A 16165-nucleotide genomic window follows, 5' to 3' on the forward strand; every position below is an offset into this window, starting at 1 on the left:
GTGTGTGTGTGTGTGTTTGTGTATATATATATATATGGGAGGTTTTGGTATCCAGAAGACCCAAGATGGCAGGCAAGATTATGTAAGTGCTATGGAAGGACCATAGTTAGACACCCGGTTTGATAATAGTATAAGTGAAGAGTCTAATACAGGTCGTGTGTGAGCATGTATGTGTTAAATAAAATGTAATGGGGATTGAATGGACCTTGGTAAATTAACTTTGAAGCACCTTCATGTGTCTTCCGTCAAATGATGGCTGAATATCACCTGATGAAACAAGGTGGTTATGCTGATATGTATGAATGTATGTTATGTAATGTACTTTGCATTGGTTAAAATAACCATGCTGCTGAAACGCATGTAGTGGTGTTTTAAGCTAACCAATCCTTTTTGTTTGCTATGTCCATAAATACACTAAAGTTGGCTGTGGGGTAAATCCATAGACTTTTAGCTGCTGTCACTGCATGTGCAAGCTAATTAAAACTAATTAGATACATTCATCAGTCGTGTTTATACAATTTCCCTGTGGACCATAAAAGAGGGATCAGCTAGACTAATACTTCCAAACATGTTTACATTTCTCCCTTCAATTAACTGCCTCCCATGCAACCATACTTGCCTTCTCTTAACTGACCAGCATCAGAGGGAATTTCACATCATGATTATTAATCGTTTTATTAAACCAGATACACCAATTTGAATATCTGATGCATTCGAGGCAATTAATTTGATTAAATAAATTTCTGCCATATTAGCTGTGTTTGTTTTTGATACTAATGTTTTATACAGACCAACGTATCTTATTAATTTTAATTACTTTAATTAGTTTACACATGCAGAGATGGATGAAACATATGGATTTACCTCCTTAGTAAACTTGTGTATCAAAATCAAACAAACTTAGCACAGCAATATTGCAGTCTGAGTTCAAATCCATCTGATGTCAAGTTTGCCTTTCATCTTTTCAGGGGCTCATGAAAGAAGTGTCAACCATGGTAGGAGTGTTAAAGAGTTGGGGGCAAGATGATGCTTTGTGGTACCGGTTCCTGGGTACAGCTGGATGCCCTTCCTAATGCCAACCACTTTACAGAGTGGCACTGGGTGCCTTTTATGTGGCACCAACATGAGCCATTTTATTTATTATATTTGAAAACAGAGGATTACCAATCAGTCAAAGCTTGTTGAAACCTTCTCATATTGGAAAGATAAGATGTGGAGGGTTAGCATTTAGTTGTTTTTGTGGGATATTAAATGATTGTGACCAAAGTGTTAGTCAATACCTATATCTTATGTCTCAGTGTGTGTTTCTTCTGATTTTATTCCTAACATAGTAATTACTGTTACCTTTTGTACAGCAAAACTTAAATAAATGGAGTCGTATAAAGATTATTTGGTTGGTTTTTTTTTTGTTTGTTTGTTGTTTCTTTTCCCCCTGTTTCTATGCAGAAAGAGGTTCTTATTACAAATGAGAAATTTTCTAAAACAAAAAGCCAAACTCACTTCAGTTTAGCAAGAGCTTCACTTTGCTGAAGTCGTAGTTGCCGAGATTGTTCATGTAGTATTTCCTGTTGTTTCTTGGTCTCCATTTTGATGTGTTCTTCAGCAAGAAACCTTTCTTTGAAAGCTATTTTCTCTTTTTCGATTTGTTTCTCACGAAAATATTTAGTGGTATTACTAGGAGACTGAGTCAGATTTCTTGGAATTAGCAGATTCATGTGCTAAAATGACACAAATTACAAACATTATTGATGCTAGAATACAAGCGGAGAGAGGGGAAGAGGAGGAAGTTTTAAGAAATGCAGCAGAAAGACAGGTACCGAATTCTTTACATTCTTACACATGGTCACGTTAATAAATACTTATGTCTTAAACATTGCAAGAGCATTTTGTTTAACATCCGTATTTGGCTGGATGCCCTTCCTAATGCCAACCACTTCACAAAGTGTACTGGGTGCTTTTGAATTGCACCAGCACTAGTAGGGTCACCAAGTAATTTGCAAGACAAGACCCCCTCCACAGAGTTGGGGGGTAGCGATATTGAGAGAGGTTGTTTTGTGACAGGAGAAGAGATGTTAAAGTAGAAAGCGGGACAGAAACATGTTTACTTGCTGTAGAGGAGAAAAAGGGCTACCCCAGCAGGAAGGGGAGAAAGGACGATGGAGATGAGGTATCAGGGTGTGCTCTCAGGGTATAAGAAGGTGGATAGAGAGAAAATAGGGGCAGAGAATTGAAGATGGCTGGGTGGATGACTCATAATTTTCACATTTTGTATTTACATGTAGCTTAGCAGAAAAAAGAACCTACCTCATTATAAATCCTGTTTTCAATGTGAGAAAGTCTTGATTGTGTAACTGACATCTGATTGCTTTCTTGTACGACAGGTTTGCTTTTCGATTTCTTACCATTCAAAACAACAAATAATTCATACATGAGATTTGTAGCAGCACCATGCTTTTCGGTCATGATATCACGAGCTGTATTTGTATCAAACTGCAAACCAAGTTTGTGAAGAGATGGCTCAAGTCGAGTGAAATTGTTGAGGCGTCCTTCAATCGTACTAAATTCAACAAGAGAAATTATACTTTTTTCACTGATCATGCAGTGACATCACAAAAGCATCACCAATGTCACATAGATTCATATCTTTATTTGAAACAACATATAACAAAAAAGAAAAAAAAACCCATCATGATGATGCAATGAAGAGATAGAAGTTGTACCTAGCTTAGAAAGATGGCAACAAGTGAAACAATAATTGTTGTTGTTGTTTTGCTGCCCCCACTTCCCCTGGATCAGGACTAATCAAACAGATCTATGAATGGAATGTTGTATACCATTTGGGGAATTACAGATTCCAAATTGTTATTAAACCTATTAGACAGAGGCTTGTTAGAATGAGAGGAGGCAATTTTTATTCAATATTTTGTGTTGTTTTCTTAGGGAGATGCCGGACAAACAGGGAAATGTTCCAGCATCATCAACCTATGATGGGATGGTGACAGCCAGAAGATTCTTCATCATCAGTGAACTCAATTGCAGCCAACATAAAATAAATGATAATAGTTATTCATAGCAACAACATAAAATCTCCCCTATATCTTGGAAACAGCAACTTTCTTACAGATGTACTGAATACAATAGCTTCTAGTAACACTAATGATGTCACTAATGCTTTGAGAAAGACACGGATGTGTCACACAGTCTTATTTTTTCAATGTAAGAAACCAATAACTTCTTTATAATATTATAGCAAAAAAAGCATATAAAATTACTGTTTGGAAAGAAAATTTTTTTCAGATTCTGAAGACATTTCATTATATATTCAGGCGATGTAATACATTATTTTGAGTCTTGTTCAAAAGAAGTCCAAGTTGTGCAACGACTCAAACATTTCATGAAAACATTATTCCAAAAATATATCTGTCGCTGTTGTTGTTGTTGTTGTTGGCAATTTGCTAAACCAAAACAGATGTTTAATCAATTAAGATTTTTGTATTTGTATGGGTTTCATATTGAATCAAGTAAATAAGAAACTGCAGCCATGGAAAGGAAAAGAAAAAAACTTTGAATGACAATCTGGTATGGGAAATAGACAGCTGCTGGAAACTGTCCTTAAATGCTCTAAAGGTATTGCCATTAGAGACCAGTTTCCTCATCAGCCACAATAGGACAGATCATGACCTAATAAGGAAACTTCTATGTTGTTACTCATCCAGCTAGAAATAATAGCCAAGCTCCTTTAAATCCCATTCCATTATGATGGGTATCCTGGACTTTGTATATTTTATCCCAGTGTCATTTTGATGGCATGCACTGCTCTCGCACTCAATAATAATAATAATGATAATGACAATGATAATAATAATAATAATAATAATAATAATAATAATAATAATAATAATATTAAAATATGAAAAACTTGAAATATAAGGACCTTTAGACTGAGATGTCTAGGATGTGGCAATTAAAAACCAAAACTATCCCTGTTGTTGCAGGTGCCCAAGGAATGATCAAGAAAGGTAGTGACAAATTTCTATGGACAAGATCCTTAGGAGAAATTAAAGAGAAACACAGGGCCAAGATTCTATCAAACCCAAAATGTAACTGTCTTTGAAGAATCGGTGAGGAATATTCTTGTTGTTCATTTATGTTTGGTGTTATACAATGTGAAACATTTTTGCAAAAGAATCTTTGTATAGGAAAAACTATGTTGCAACAAAATAAATCAACTTCAATTTATAGACAATGTATAATGACACATTATCTTGAAATATTGAAAGACAAAAACAACTGTTGTTTCTGCAGTTAATAATTATGTTGCTTTGCCATAATAAAAAAAATAACTGACTGACAAAGGATTCTATTAAGCCTGGTATTTTCTCATTTCAAAACAATCCTGTTTAATGGTATCAGGAGAATTTCACTGAAATGAGAAATTATAGATAAGCCATCAGAGAAAAGATTAAAAGATTACTGTGAAGTAAGGTATATATGAGAGACGCAGAAACAAAGAGAATAAGAGAAGTGACGGAAGGAAGCGAGAGTAATTAAAAGAAAGATTGGGAAACAGACTGTAGAATGTGAGGGAGCTAAGAGCCGGGGCTTAGGTCTGGCTTCAAGGAATTAAGGAGATCAGAGGAAAATAAACCAAATTGAGCAAGTGTTTTTTTGTTTTTTTGTATATTTGGATGGTTTTTCTTTTAAGACCACCCAGTCAAATGTGAAATGGTACCAATTTTCAGCCAGGTCAAATAGAAGCAAATGAGTAACATTTCTTAACTAAGAGTAAATTATATTCACCCACACACATATGTAAGTATGCGTGTGTGCGAACATGCATGTATATCGGGCACTCTGTTACAATCCAATTGATCTAAAGTCTGTAATTATTTCCTATCTCTAAGAAATGTCTCACTTCATAAATTGTTTAATTTATTTACCTCTGATTATGTCAGACTGAAGATTTCTAAAAATAATGAAATAATGATCGACATGATTATTACTCCTGACTAGAAATTTTAAGAACTTCATTAAAAGTAAGCAATTAAACATGTGTATTCTATGCCTCTTTTTCTTTGTTTTTCTTTAATTTCAAATTCAAATTTCTAATCACGCCAAATATTATGAAGAAATGCTTATCTCCTTTATATTAGCTATCTGCTAAGGGACACCATGTTTCTAAAGAACTCTAAATATATGTATATTTCTATTTACATTTATATACAGAGGGGTGCAAAAGTTTGAAATGAAAATATTATAAGAAATATATTGAGATGATTTGAGAAACATACTTTTGTAGAGAAAATTGATCCAGATCATCCTGCAGTTTATATTTAGACAATGTTTCGCCAATGAGGTAACCATTGGAAAAAACAGATGAAAAATTGATGATATCTGGAAAAGAAAAAGAAAACAAACATTGTACATTCTTGCAATCAACATATAAATATTTCATCATTAAGGAAGAATATTAGAAGTTATAATTCCTGAAATTTTATCAGAATTCTGACACACCTTCTTTCATAATCTCCAATATCGAACTCATTTATATATGAAGTCAGATCTGAAGACCAAGAAAGGTTTTGAATTCACTTCTTGCAATCGTTAACTTTGCATTTCATCGTCCTTGGATCAAAAAATCAATACCATAAATCGGTGGATTGTGATATTGTTGAGGTTTAGCCCCAGGTCAGCCCTGACTGAGCAAACCTATAATCAAAGATGTTTTCCAATCATGACAAGCCTGGTTTCCTCTCAACTACTTCATTCATTCACTTAAACCCTTCTCTCCCAATGGAGCTAACGCCATCAATGACTTTTCTCCACTGTTCTCGACATTCGACTATCTTTCCCTTTCTCAGGTCTTGTTGGTTTTGAATGGTCATCAATGTCTTTTTCTTTATGTAGAGGTGTAGGCCCTATGCAAATCCATTGTTATCCCTGGGAAGAGGTGGTCCATATCAGCTAGGCCTTTATCCTTTGATCTGTCCCACATGGGCAACCTTGCCAGGAGTTTGCACTGTACTGGCATGAGCTGAGCTCTCAGGGTCACTGAGGCGTACAAACCACCACTATACTGCCATAAGGACTAGACCTTGTGGTGAAGGTACTTCATATTTAAGAGTAAATTATTTAACATGTCTCTCTCTTTTCAAGTTGGCAGAGAGAGATTTGATAAGGATTTGGTTGATTATTGTTTCTAGTAGGTCTGGATCCCTGGTTGACATGCAGCATCAATGTTTAATATTGTGGGGAAAAAACCCCCCTAGATTTTTGGGTCTTTATTGCAAGAATACTTTAGGTGGCTTAAAAAGGCAGATGTACTTTTTTTCCCCTTTTTGCTGAAAGATGTTTTAGAATAAATGGTGACCCAAACCAAAGGAGAAGGGTGGAGAGTCTGTTTTGTCATGGTTCGAGGCTATTGGTATTCTTAGAGCTACGTTTCATAACGTCTTGGAGGTTCTCATGAATAAAAGGCATGAATCCCAGTCAAAAGCTGGTTCAACCATCCAACCCATGCCAGCATGGAAAGCAGATGTATGATGACGATGATTAAATGAGTTTGTTAATAACATCGATTACTAGTTTCTAATTTCTGGCACAAGGCCAGCACATTCAGGGGAGGGGTAAGTCAATTACATTGACACCCCCCCCCCCCAGTACTTATTTTATCAACCATGAAAGAATGTAAGGCAAAATCAACCTTGGTGGGATTTGAACTCAGAACGTAAAGAAAGATGAAATGCCACAAAGCCTTTTGCTTGACATAATGCTAACGACTCTGCCAGTTTGCCACCTTAGTAAATATCGATTATTAGCACAGAGCTAATGGATAGCTGCTTCCATTGACTATATTTGATTGTCCTTAAAAGAATGAAAGGCGGCAAAGCTCATTCTGGCAGGCATTCTCTTAACAATATTGATTTCCTTTTCTTCTAAAGGGTGAATATGATTGGATCAACCCTATTCCCTTTTAAATAACTCTGGAAGAAAGAACGGCAATCACAGTATGACAGCATGATTCCAAATGAGAAATGTAAAAACCCCAAAGGAGATTCTGTAGAATATCAATTCAAGTGTCCCCATCTTTCCCTTTATGTAACCTATCGTGTCTTTGATCAGGGTATTTTAAAACTTTAAGGCTTCTCATTAGTTCTCAAATTCCAGCACAAGTACTGCAGCACAAAATCTTGAAACCTATGCCATCAAATGGTAAGTGGTCCCGTACACCTGGTCCAGGGAGCCACTCAGTGTCGGCACCAATAAAAGGTTACAAACTGAAAAAGGTTGCAGTTGAGGCATCAGCCTGCAACATCAACATCATCATCACTGTTTTAACATCCACTTTTCCATGCCTGAGTAGAGGTGGCATGAAAGTAGAGGCTGTTATAGAAGCAACAGAAAGATGAGACACAGTTTTTTTGTGGGCCAGAGGTTGGAATGTGATGGTTAGCGACATCATACTACTAATCAGTCATGTGGTCTTTCTTTGTGTGCAGGAACTCCACAGTGTTACATTTAATTCAACATAATAAATTGGTAAGTCTGATATTTATTTCTGTATCTGATGCATATTCTATTGAAAATGCAGAATTCAATGCAATAGATGACAACAATTGTATAAAGTTGAATGTTAACTGCCAAAAAAGAAGATAAACGACATAGTCAAATATGGTGTCACGTTCTTTAAGACATAGAAAAGCATTCATTTAGAAAGAAATGTTGAATTCAATAACATTTAAAAGATAAGACCAGAAACAAAACAGCTTTAAATTTATTATTTGTTCAATGGTGTTGTGTTTTTAAAGACAATCTAACTCGTTGAGACTTGTTAAGAGAAACTGGTACAGCAACTTGTTTTAGATAGTTTCTTAGGCTAAAAACAAACAAACAAAAAGAAAATCGATGCTATTGGCTGAAGTATTTCTGTAAAAACTAAACATCAATTATTCAAGTTTAATCTAGGGGGATAAGAAACAACACAACTATACAATGCTTTTTACACCTCTATTATTTGATTTTTTTTTCTACTCGTTGTCAACACAGCCATTAATATAAAGGAAAAAGAGACCACATTCAATAGCATCAATTTTTTTTTTTTTTTTTTACATTCTTCACACGAGATAACATTTTCTTCAATCAGATTCAAGATGGTATCAAATTAAAATGAAGAACTTTTCATAATTCTTTTCCACATAGCACCATTTTTCATTTTTTTATATACTGAGGGTGGAGTGAGGAGATATACTGACAAGCAAGAAACAAATACAAAATGATAACAAAACATTTTATTCATTGTTGATTTATCACTATTCTTGTTATTCCTCTTTTGCTTGAACCATCTGAAAGTTGATTCCTTAATGTTTCATACATCTGTTGCTTGTGACATTGGTTTGATGGACTACTTTAACCCTTTCACCTTTAAACTGGCCTCCACATCCAGCCCAAACATTCCAGATGTTTTTATGCTCAACCAGATCCAGCCTCTCACACCTACCCTTCAATATCATTCTAAAAATAACAATCGCATTGTCAAAATCTTGAGGCTACAAGATAATACCTGATTAGTTCAAAGTAAGGTGACTAAATAAGCATTAGATTTAGCAGAATAATCTGAATGCTGAAGGGTTAAGATAGCAGAGTCTGAAAGATTTATGCAGTCAAGCATAGTTTCTGCCATAGACTCTTTATAATTACCAGAGCATGACCAAAGGACAGTAAATCCTTACTGTGTGGGAACCAACTTGGTGCAGGTGAATGAGTATTTCTTTCTTGAACAAGCCTAGACTCACGTTGAATAGGCTAAAGTTCTGACACAAACCTGAAGCAGACAAAATTAATCAGCTAATCACAGGATGTGCATTAGTTATTGCATATATCTCACCATAACGTGATAATACCAGGTTAGACCTAGCAGAAAGGCTTACTTTAAATTTAGCACGCGAGAGTTGAACCTCTTACAATAGAGCAAGTTGATACAAGCTTCTTGTAATATTTGCCTATGCTTTCAAGTTGTATAGGAATATTGATTATGTGTAAATAAAGATCAAGAACAGCCTTTTTGTTTTCGTGGTGAGTTGCTATTTTTCATTGTTGTAATTCCTTTACTGTATTTTATGGAATCTATTTAAGAAAGCTGTCACGTCTGCTGCCAGTATTGTCATAAATGAACTGACAATCTATATTTCACTGCGATATTACATTTAGTGTTAAGCTTCATTCACGAAGCCTTACATTTACCTATTGTTTCACTTTCATGATCAATTCAGAAAGATCATTTCACTGTGGTCATTTTCAGATAGATTAATCGCCCACACAATTACCGTACTTATCGTTGATTTGATGTCCATCCATCAATCATACACTTCCAGTTGTCTTCATCCTTTGTCCTTTACTAAGCGAGGACAATATTTTTCAGGCCTTATTTCACAGTTTTACTTCATGTTTTGTTCCAATTACTTTTTCTTACATTTCAAAACAATCCCAATCATTTTCTCGGTTACCCCACGTTCAATCATTATTTAAAACATTCAATTAATTTTTTCTCTGGTTCTTAAAATCTTCCATTTTCGGATCTTTTTTAAAACGGGGGCCACATTTTTCATTAATGTTTTACGTAGTGTTTTTGGTACCGAAAGACATTCAAACTTCGTATACTTATCTATTTTGTGTTATAGAACAGAAAAATATTTTTGTATTCGAATTTATTTCATGTAGAAAATTGTCTTATTTCGATAATTTCAACCAATCACTGACAAGTATTCAGTTGTTTACATTTACTCCTTTGGCTCATTAAGCGATGTAAAGCGTATTTAATCTCCATACCTTCGTTTTATTTGCTTTTTTCATTTTAAATTTGCTTTAACCCTAACCCTCTCTCTCTCTCTCTCTCTCTCTCTCTCTCTCTCTCTCTCTCTCTCTCTCTCTCTCTCTCTCTCTCTCTCTCTCTGCATGCGTGTGTGTGGTGTAAACACACAAGAATGTGCTTTCTATATATATGTACCATGTTTTTGTGTAGAGTATATACCCTTGCTACTAAGAATATAATTCTAGTCACCAACAACAAGAATGAATGATACAATCCAGAGAAGGTATTATTAGCAGAACGACAGATTATTTGACCCCAAAATCTTGTAGTTTTGCCAACAATCTTCATGGCTTTAATGATTTACAGTACAACTTTGGTGTGTACTCAGAACTGACTTTATCTGCTACAGATCTTCCTGAAACAATAATTTCTTGCCATGTGATTTATTCAATATATAAATAAATGTACAAGAGCCATTTGTTAAGAGTTTTTCAAGAATTATGCAGTGTTTTAATTGTAAAAACTAAAATGAAAACAAAGGGTATCATATTAAGTTTTTCTATACTTAGATATGGTCAATGGAGGTTTATAATAATGGTCAGTATGACTGGATTCCTTCCAACTTACCAATTGTCTCTGAAATATTTATATAAGAACTGAAACAAGAAGCATTATAAAGGATTGACATATTTGATTTGCTGAATGTAGAAAACTAAAATTTCCATATTCTTTTGGATCGAGTGTAGTATTCCTTGTTTTCTTGTATTCCTTGTAAACACTACGTTAGGATATGTTATCAATTGTAATTTTCTTGTGGTATGACTGAAGAAATAGCTAAGCTGCCAAGGTTCACGTCTGAAGATAGATTTGCTAATTTTCTTCATTCCACTCAGATAAGGAAATTTATTGCTGTCAAAGACATTCATTCCTTGTGATAATGCAGCATCCAAATCAATATATATTTAATACACAGTCATCAACAAAGGAGTTACATCAAGTTGGTGCTTTTCCTTTTCCTAGATATGATTAAATTTTCTTTAGCTTTCTTTAGTAAACATATTTAACTTCAGGCCTGAACAACATTACAGACAGAAGTCTTTTATAAAAACTACCTTTCACCCCTCAGCATTTAGATATAATGTTTGTTTATTCACACTGTTTTGATTTAATCATGCATTATCTTGTGGCTTTGAGATTTCAATGATTGCTTATTAGTTTTAGAACGATATTGTAGGGGGATGAGAAGCCAGATCCAGCCTCTGAGGGGTTTGGACATAAAACAGGTCGAATATTTGGGCCAGATATGGCTGGTCATATTCTAAATTTATTTCCAAAATTGATCCAAAAAAACAACCCATTCTTGAACAAAGCTAGCAGAAATGGACTTTCTTCTTTTCTTTTTTCCATGCCAAAATACGTCACTTCATCTGCACATTCATTCATGTCGATTCCTGCCACACTGAAAGCATCCAGTTACTTTTGCACTGGAGCTTCTACAATTAAAGATTGTTTAACCTGAAATCTTCTAGTGAAGCATCATTGGTATGGAAATGAATGCCATGGCATCTATCTGAATGGACATGAACATAAACAACTAAAATAATTTCCCTCTTTTCCTTCTAAAATGTTTATTTTGTTGCTCTTGAGCAATCTTTCAGAGAATGTATTTCAAATTATGGATGGGAACTTCATAGTTAGGAAAATATTTGATCTAACATGAACTATCATTATGCAGATAGCCAGTCTAATGGAGATTTTATGACTATGAAGTCCAACACTACATTAAATAATGCTAAAAGATAAAAAAAAAAAGCAAGAAAGAAAGAAGTAACATATTAGTTATTAACAATATATCTATCATTAAATAACAAAATCAATAACTAAAGATATATAGATAACCTAGTGTAGCAATCATGCAATCATTTGATTACATAAGCTGCATGTCACTACATAAAATAATGTCTGCGCATTGGTGATAGTTTCTAGCTGTTGTTGATTTAGGAGGAGCAGAAACATTTTAAACACTGTTATGTGAGTTATTCAATCAATAAGGAAATATATGAGATCTTCCATTGAAAAGAGCCTTGAAAGACTTATACTGTGCTTTAAGATAAAAAAAAAAGTTATAAAATCTGCTGTTTGCATAGATTTAAAGTAAATATTCTTGATTATAGATTAGCTACTCCTTATGAAATTCACTTTTCAAATAAACAGAACACATACAAGTCCATGTAACAATCAGTTAAGTTAATGTTAACATACTCAATGCAGTAAGCTAAAAGATTTTTTAAAAACCTTTAATAATTCTGGTAAAGAAAGCAAGGGACATAACTCTGATATTTTAGTTACAATGAGTTCTCAATGTTTGTTCCATGTCTGTCTCGACTCATTTTCTGTGAGTGTATGTGTGTGTGTGTGTGTTTAGTCCTAGATGCATTAAGCCTGACAAAGGAGCGAGAGAGAGAGAACAGTGAGCACTGGAAGACTTTTGATTTTAAATCTGCATCATCAGGGTGGATCTCACATTAAACAACAATATTCAATATTTCTTTTTTTCTTTTTACTTGTTTAGCAAAGAGAAGTCATTTTTGCCTTTCATCTTTCTGGAGAGAAAAAACAAAACTCACTGAAATAGTTGGACAAATTTTCATTGACTCTACTTTGCCCAATGCTAGAACTCAACGTTGTTGTTCTTTGGTTTCAATCAAACAAATTGATGATAAGACACTCCAACCAAGACCAACATGTCTTATTTAACCAGGAAGAGTATACTCTAGATCAGTGCTTCTCACACTATCTGATGTGGCATGCCAACAGTTTTTTTTTCCCCAATGTGCCAGGGACCAGTAATATTTCTTAGTAATAGTAATTTATGTCAGAAACAATATATATATTAAAGTAGTTGTCTACTGTCAACTTAACGTGACAGTCCCAATAAGGGAATATACTACTGCTATTTAGCCCTAGGAAGCTGGACCGCTTGCTGTCGGCATTGACACATTTCCTGTGTCCTTATGTTTGCGAAGGGGAGACAAACTCCTCCACCCAGCCCAGCCTGCATTCAGGGACATGTTTCTGAGTTTTTGCTCATCATCAGCCTGAAGTAGCAAGACTAGATCGCTGAAGAAATTTGTCAAGCTTTCGCAAACATATACTATTTCAGTGAAACACATTCACTGATTACAAAAATTAGAAATAATACATTTCTAAATCTCTCAGAGAGACTTAAGCAGTAGTGATGTGATAAAGTAGTTGTATACTATCAACTTAACGTGACAGTCCCAATAAGGGAATATACTACTGCTATTTAGCCCTAGGAAGCTGGACCGCTTCCTGTCGGCATAATAAAAGTTGACAATTTTTTTTTATCTTATATTTATTTTGTAAACAAATAATGCAATATTACAAAAGCATTTTACAATGTTTCTTTCTTTTCTGGAAACTCACCACATACCAGCAGCTGATGGCTCGAGGACCGGTTCCGGTCTGCAGACCACCATGTTGAGTAGCACTGCTCTAGATTACATTATCCAATATTTTTTAGAAAATGATAATGTGCTTTGTAGGGATTTGGTGATATTCTGGAGACCCATTGACAGGCTTCTATAGAATTTCATCCATTAAATTTCACACCCAAGAGTTTGATCAACCCAGACCCAGAGAAGACGAAACTTGCTTAAAGTGTGCATAGTGGGATCAAACCCCAAAGCACACAGTTGCGAAGTGATCTTCTTAACCATACCAACACCTTGCCAACACCCATAATACCTGATGGAATCTGAAGGAAGTCCATTGTGTGTGTGTGAGTGAAAGAGACCGCTACTTGACAACCGGTGTTGGCTTGTTTACATCCCTGTAAGATAACCGTTCAGCAAAAAAAGACTTTAAATCAAATAAGTATTGTGGTCGATTTTTTTTCCGACTAAACTCTTCATGGCAGTGCCCCAGCATGACCGCAGCCCACTGACTGAAACAAGTAAAAGATAGATCGATAACGTATGTATGGCTGGCTGGCTGGCTGGATGGGTGTGTGGGTGCGCGTGTGTGTGGAGACACTGATTCTGAATATCAACATTATATATTTGAGGAAATCTGAGCTTTATATCAACAGCTATTACAAACTTAACGAAAAACGCACAGGAGAGCCTCAATGTGGTCGCTTAACCTGCTAGAAAGAGTAGTCAAATCCGCCCTTCAAATTCAATCTGCACTTTAGTACACGGAAGACCCATTTCATAGTGTAGTCATAAATATACTTTGTCCGAAAACAGCTGTCAAAATAGGTATGGCTGGAGTGTCTTTATAGGTTTCAACTCGATCGGGACTGGTTTGGATATTAAACGATATTTGATGATGCACAACAAAATCTATAGAATCTAGAATATCAATAATTATGGCCATGTTTCGGTATTATAATTTGATATTAATTAATTATAAGTTTTACCTAGCATTTTCTGAATAAGGCATACTTTAACTGCTTCACCATACTACAACATGGAATTAAATTCACACAATAAATACAGGCGAAATATTTATCCGAACAATTAATTATACTTAGCTACATTTGACAGAAAATAATTTGACAATCAAGATTTAAGATTTTATTCCCGCCTGTTTACGAATTTGAAATGTTAGCCATTAACAACTGTGTTGAATGCAAGAGATCATGTTTATTACATAATTATTGAAGTTTGGCGCCTCACACTTAAAAATTATTCGTTATATAGTTTAATATATATTGTAGATAAGAGTAATTTTAAGGATTGAAAAGAATTAATAGTTTAATTCTGAGGAATGTGACATGAGCAAATAAAATAAAGCAGATCAGTTATTCTGATATGTGACTTAAGTAAATGTTAGCAGTAGTAGTAGTAGACCTTTACTGTTATGGCGCAAGGCCTGAAATTTAGATGGGCGGGGACTAGTCGATTACGTCGGACCCCAGTGATCAGCTGGTACTTATTTTATCACCCCAGAAAGGGATCAAAGTTAAAGTCGATTTCGATGGAATTTGAACTCAGATCGTTAAGACAGACGAAATGCTGTTTACGCATTTATTTTGTTCGGCGTGCTTAGCGATTTCGCCAACTGAGATTTAGGATGATAATAAACTATTTACCGCTTAGTCGTCACCTCAAGCTTTATTGTCATTTAATTATTCAAATTTACACGTATCATACATGTTACTGTCTATTAGATGAAATTAAATAAATTCGATTAAAATGAAAAGAAAACAAGTGGTGATATGCTTTGATATATTTGTTAGTTAAGTTAGTTTTGCAAACAGATGGGAATGGAAGTTTCCGGATCGACATTTCAACTGGGACAGCGACAACTCGGAACACTGTAAACATGAGCAATTGATTTAGAAGTGAAAGAACAACATACCGATTGTTTTTGAAAGTTTTAGCTCATTATTTAGCCAATTACAGAGAATAGCTGTCATAGTGCTCACAGGTGACAATAATCGTTTTAAAATTCAATTCTTTAAACACTTGCCAAGGTGGATGGTGGTAGTCAAGCGTCCGGGGTTGCCGTAGCAACGCCGGTCAAGGAAACACGTCTTCTCATTGGTTAATATCGGATGGCGCTATTTTATGAAACAACAACTGGAGCGTAAGACTAAAATGTCTCCCCGTAAATAGCTTCGGCTTCCTAGGTACTCAGTTCTAATTTCAGGTTGAATCAATTTCAATCTTTCAGCTAGTAATGCCGATAAGTATCAGTAATATACAAGATTGTTTAATCGATTATGTTCCTTTATACAATCGATAATATGATTGCGTGACCGATTATACAGACTCCCTCTATAAAAAAAAAAGCTAATTAAAAAGAAATCATTAATCTATAGTTAAGTTAATGCAAACATATTTCATTGATTTTTTTTCCCCCTTTTTACAATTTTTATGCCGAAAACATCAAAAAGCTAATAAAAATATTACGAGTTGAAGAAGACACAAATGCGTCGTAATCGCTCTTTAGATTCAGGAGCTTTATTCAACTCAATAGATAAGCTCTAATACTGAGCTGGTAGACTAAACCAGCTTGTAAAACGTATACCAACACTGTAATATTATAAGAAAAACATCCCGACTGTCGGGAGTAAATTAGTTTAACTCTCTTTGTTATTCGAGAAATGCGTCAAACACCATTTACACCATTCCTGTACCAATGGTCAACTATCAAGGTCTTTATTAATAGAATCTGGAATAACAGTCAAAGCTTAAGAGACTGATTCTGCATTTTGTTCACTATCAATATTTATGTCACTGTTTCTTTGATGTGTTAGTTACTCTGTTCACCATTTCTTGGATGTGTTAATTATCCTGTTCATTAAGAATTACATCAACATTAATT

At 34.8% G+C, this 16165-nt stretch overlaps 1 protein-coding gene across 1 annotated transcript in view; it reads right to left on the bottom strand.

Annotated features, from left to right (window-relative positions):
- LOC106875922 (sperm flagella and cilia-associated protein 2) overlaps positions 1–15450 on the bottom strand; it is a 103197-nt gene extending 87747 nt beyond the window's left edge. The window contains exons 1-4 of the mRNA XM_014924237.3: positions 15197–15450; positions 5292–5394; positions 2305–2557; positions 1501–1718 (exon numbers count right to left, since the gene is read on the bottom strand). Of these exons, the coding sequence (XP_014779723.1) occupies positions 1501–1718; positions 2305–2557; positions 5292–5394; positions 15197–15254 (632 nt within the window). The 5' untranslated portion in view covers positions 15255–15450. The remainder of the gene's footprint in view (positions 1–1500; positions 1719–2304; positions 2558–5291; positions 5395–15196) is intronic.
- Positions 15451–16165: the final 715 nt, after the last annotated feature.

The sequence above is a fragment of the Octopus bimaculoides genome, chromosome 18 (genome assembly GCF_046866305.1).
Source record: "Octopus bimaculoides isolate indiv1 chromosome 18, ASM4686630v1, whole genome shotgun sequence".
In the NCBI taxonomy this organism is placed as follows: Eukaryota; Metazoa; Mollusca; class Cephalopoda; order Octopoda; family Octopodidae; genus Octopus; species Octopus bimaculoides.